The 5000-nt window shown below is 46.0% G+C and overlaps 1 protein-coding gene across 1 annotated transcript in view; it reads left to right on the top strand.

Annotated features, from left to right (window-relative positions):
• The first annotated feature begins 3305 nt into the window (after window positions 1-3305).
• LOC138866462 (filaggrin-2-like) overlaps window positions 3306-5000 on the top strand; it is a 21267-nt gene continuing 19572 nt past the window's right edge. The window contains exon 1 of the mRNA XM_070139134.1: window positions 3306-3337. Within this exon, the coding sequence (XP_069995235.1) occupies window positions 3306-3337 (32 nt within the window). The remainder of the gene's footprint in view (window positions 3338-5000) is intronic.

Genomic DNA, 5000 nt, shown 5'->3' with positions numbered 1-5000 from the left:
TGCCATGCGCCCCGACCGAGGTGTCATGGACGAAGTGACGAAGTGGTACACGCTAATCCAGTGCTTTCCAGACTGGGGTCCGCGTAGGCAACATGGATCGTAAGGGTACGTGAACAAACAAGGAACACACACACACACACACACATACACACACACACACACACATACACACATACACACATACACACACACACACACACACACATACACACATACACATACGCATACACACACACACACACACACACACACACACACACAGAAACAGAAACATCACATTTTCTATGATTCATCTCTTTTATTCGTCTATTAAATTCGAAATTATAGATCAACACTCCTGCAATGTAGTCTTTTCATAATTGGTACATTATTTGCATTATCCTAAATAAAAGTTTGTTCAGCCGCGGTGGATGGGGGGGGGGGGGGTACGTAGCAGCACAAGAAGGTAATAAAAAGTACAGAAGGCGAAAATGTTTGAACAAGACTGCGCTAATCCAACTTTATTGCTCGCATATATTTCCCATGTTGTTATTCTGTTGTATTTATGTATAAATATATCACGTTTATTTTTGAATTGTTCCTTAGAAAATGCTTGTTCTGAATTACTACGAATGTAACCGTTTTTATCAATGATATTCAAATATTCTATATTCTATATTCTATATAAATGTTTAGGTTGTAAAAATACACCCACTTTATGTGAACCACGCCCTTGTTCCCCCTTCACGAAACGGCCATGTGAACCAACGTTCCTAAATTTGCGTTCAATCTAATTCTTTCATGTTTTTGTATATTGTTTAAAGACGATTTTTTTTTCGTGGGTATTCCTCTGCCATCGAGTCAGACCGCTCGACCTCCTTCTGTTTCTCTTCCTAATTTTCTTTCATTCCCTTCCTCTTTTTTTATTTCCTCTTTCTCCTTAATCTCCAACATCATCTCCCCCATCTCTCTCCCCATCTTCTCCTCCTTGAATTCTTCCACTTACTCCACCTCCTCTTCTTCCTTTTCTTCTTCCACGTCTCCACTCGTGTTATATAAGCTGGACCATCTACCGGAGGAAAGACAAGGAAGCTGCCACGATTTGAACTCCAGACCACCTTCAGGAAGTCCCCAGTTCACCGGTACCTTACTTACCACTTCCCGCTCTACCACGTACCAAGGAGAAGCGGCAGACCGGTACCTTACTTACCACTTCCCGCTCTACCACGTACCAAGGAGAAGCGGCAGACCGGTACCTTACTTACCACTTCCCGCTCTACCACGTACCAAGGAGAAGCGGTACAGTTCCACCTCCACTTCATTAAAGAAGAGATAGAGGAAGATCGAAAGGAAAGAGACAGAGAATGAAGAAGTGGAACAAAAAGAGGAGGAGGAAGAAGAGGGGGAATAAAAAGAAGACGAAGAGGAAGAGGAGGAGGAGGAGAAGGAGGAGGAATACTCGGTAGTGGATTTGGAGGAAGTTTACTCCCGGGAGAGAAGGAGAGTGTTGGAGGAGTTGTAGAACGAGGAGGAAAATGAAAGGAAGGAAGAAGAATAGAAGGAGGAGGAAGAGGGGGAAGAAGAAGAGGAGGGTGAGGAAGAAGGGAAGGAGGAAGAAGAGGAAGAAAAAGAAGATGAAGAAGAAGAAGAGGAGGAGGAAGATGAAGAAGATGATGATGAGGAGGAAAAAGAAGAAGAAGAGGAGGAGTAGGAGGAAAAAAAGAAGAGGAAGAGGAAGAAGAGAAAGAAAATAGAAGAGGAAGTGGAGGAAGAAGAAGAAAAAGAAGAAGAGGAAGAGGAGGAGGAAGAAAAAAAGGAAGAAGAGGAAGAAGAGGAGGAAGACCTAAGGGAAAGTTTATACAACACGAGTGGAGATGTGGAATAAGAAAAGGAATAACAGGAGGTGGAGTAAGTGGAAGAAATTAAGGAAGAGGAGAAGAAGATGGGGGAGATAATGTTGACGACTGAGGACAAGGGGGAATAAGATAAAAAAGGAGGATAATAAAAGAAAAAAAAGGAAGAGAGAGAGAATCCGAAGGGAGAAAGAGGAGGAAGTAGTAGCAGATGATAGAAAAGAAAAGATGATAACGGAGATGGAGAAGAGAAAGAGGAAGAAGAAGAAAAAGAGGAAGAAGGGGAGAAGGAGTTAGTGTAAGTCTAGTTTCGTTGGATTACAAGTGTCTCTGTCTTGAATTATTCATATTGACTTAGAGAGCGTGGAAGGACAACGGGAGGCGAAGTAGGAAGCGAGAGAAAGAGAGGGAGACAGAGAGAGAGAGAGAGAGATGGCGTAGGGAGCGAGAGAGAGAGAGAGAGGGAGGGAGAGAGAGAGAGAGAGAGAGAGAGAGAGAGAGAGAGAGAGAGAGAGAGAGAGAGAGAGAGAGAGAGAGAGAGAGAGAGAGAGAGAGAGAGAGAAAGAGAGAGAGAGAGGGTAGAGAGAGAGGGTTAGAGAGAGAGAGGGTTAGAGAGAGAGAGGGTTAGAGAGAGAGAGGGTTAGAAAGAGGGAGGGTTAGGAGAGAGAGAGAGAGTGAGAGAGAGGGAGGGAGGGAGGGAGAGAGAAAGAAAGAAGAGAGAAGAGGCTTGAAAGAGAGAGGAGGATAGAGAGAGAGAGAGGGAGAGAGAGAGAGAGAGAGAGAGAGAGCTAGAGAGAGAGAGAGGGAGAGAGAGGGGGTTGAAAGAGAGAGGGACAGAGAGAGGGAGGGAGGGAGGGAGGGAGGGAGAGAGAGAGAGAGAGAGAGAAAGAGAGAGAGAGAGAGGGAGGAGGAGAGAGGGAGAGAGAGAGAGAGAGAGAGAAAGAGAAAGAGAGAGAGAGAGAGAGAGAGAGAGAGAGAGAGAGAGAGAGAGAGAGAGAGAGAGAGAGAGAAAAGAGAAATAAGGAATGACAGAACAAACCGACAAACCGACTAGACAAGGAAAGAAACAATAACCATAAATATACACACAAATAAATTCAACAAAGAAAAAAAAAAAAAAAAAAACACCACCCAACCCTTCATTCATTCACAAAACCTCACCTCATCAACAACAACAAAACCCCCATTCATAAATTTTTATTAATGAATGAACTTCTCATTCATTCTCACCCGCACGTCAAACGAAGCCAAGTTTGCCTCCGCCAGCTCGTATATCGCAACACTCTGCTCCATTAAGACGAAATGCAATGTCAAGCCTTTGATCTCTGCCAATGAAATATGCACCAGCATATTTAAGCACGTGAAGGCCCGAGTAATGAGAGAGATCTGTGTACCTGTCGGTTCCTCCCCGCTAATTACACAAGAGAAAGTAGAAGTGGTGTTATCTTTGTGTTGTCGGTGTGTGGTGTTAAGATGGTGCTGTACTTACGTGGTGTTGTGTTAAGGTGCTGTTGGTACGTGTGTGAAATAAAAGGCAAATGGAAGGGGATGAAGCATGTATATGATTAATTAATAGGAATGGGAGAGAGACGTACATAGAGAAAGAGCGAGAAGGAGATAGATAGATAGATAGACAGAGAGAGAGAGAGAGAGAGAGAGAGAGAGAGAGAGAGAGAGAGAGAGAGAGAGAGAGAGAGAGAGAGAGAGAGAGAGAGAGAGAGAGAGAGAGAGAGAGAGAGAGAGAGAGAGAGGAGAGAGAGAGGAGAGAGGAGAGAGAGAGGAGGAGAGAGAGAGAGAGAGAGAGAGAGGGAGAGAGAGAGAGAGAAAGAGAGAGAGTGAGAGACAGGGAGAGAGAGAGATTATTGTTAAATAACCAAATATATCTGTCTGTCTATCTATATCTATCTATCTATCTATCTATCTCTCTCTCTCTCTCTCTATCTATCTATCTCTCTATCTATCTATATAAACAAGCACGGAAGCCACTCCACACAGAAACTAAAAGGCAGACAGAGAGAAGCCACAGGAAAACGTGACAAGAACTCAAAGCCAAACCCAGGGAAGTGAGAGAGATTCTGTCTAAACACACAATGATGAGCGAGCAAATATGTCTTCGTTAAGGGTATCAGCCCCACACGGTCGATCAGCGGGGAGAAGGGGGAGGGAGGGAAGGAAGGAAGGTGGGAAGGAAGGGAGGAGGGGAGGGAGGAAGGGAGGATGGAGAGAGGAGGGGAAGGAAGGTAGAGGAGGGAGGGAGGAGGGAGGAAGGAAGGGAGGAGGGAAGGAAGGAAGGGAGGAGGGGAGGGAAGGAGGGGAGGAAGGAAGGAGGGGAATGAGGAAGGAAGGGAGGGAGGGGAGGGGGAAGGAAGGAAGGGAGGAGGGGAGGGAGTGAGGAGGAGGGGAGGAGGAAGGGAGGAAGGAAGGAAGGAAGGGAGGAGGAGGAGGGAAGGGAGGAAGGAAGGAAGGGAGGAAGAAGAGAAAGGGAGGGAAGGGAGGAAGGGGAGGGAAGGGAGGAGGGGAGGGAAGGAAGGAAGGGGAAAGAAGGGGAGGAAGGGATGGAAGGGAAGGAGAGGAGGGAAAGGACCGGAAGGGAAGGAGGGGAGAAGGGGAGGGAGGAAGGGAGGAGGGAGGAAGAAGCAGAAGAGGAGGAAGGAAGGAGAGAAGAAGGGAGAGGGGAAAGAAAGAAGGAAGGAAGGAGGGAAAGGAAGCAAGTAGGGGAGGGAGGGAAGGAAGGAAGGAGGGGAAAGAAGGGAGGAAGGAAGGAGGGATGGAGGAAGGAAGGAAGGAGAAAAGGAAGGAAGAAGGAATGAATGAATGAAGGAGGGGAGGGAAGGAAGGAACATACACACACACACACACACACACACTCACACACACACACACACACACACACACACACACACATATCAAATGCTTTTCACAATGCATCTGTTGCAAAAACCGCGACAGGACATGAATACGAATAATGTTTCAGACACTCGCTTTCATTCTCCGACGACTAATAACACGTCACGAACTCATTAGCACATTAGATGCCACTGTGTATTCGACAAAGCATTGCCGTCAAAGGAGATGCAATTTTGAAGATGAGAATGTGCAACACGTGAAAGCATTCGTACATATGTTATCAAGGATGTCAGTGTCTCCGTTGCACAGTCAGTTTTGTTT

This window comes from Penaeus vannamei, chromosome 3 (genome assembly GCF_042767895.1).
Source record: "Penaeus vannamei isolate JL-2024 chromosome 3, ASM4276789v1, whole genome shotgun sequence".
Lineage (NCBI taxonomy): Eukaryota > Metazoa > Arthropoda > Malacostraca > Decapoda > Penaeidae > Penaeus > Penaeus vannamei.
This window is presented reverse-complemented; position numbering and strand designations above follow the sequence as displayed.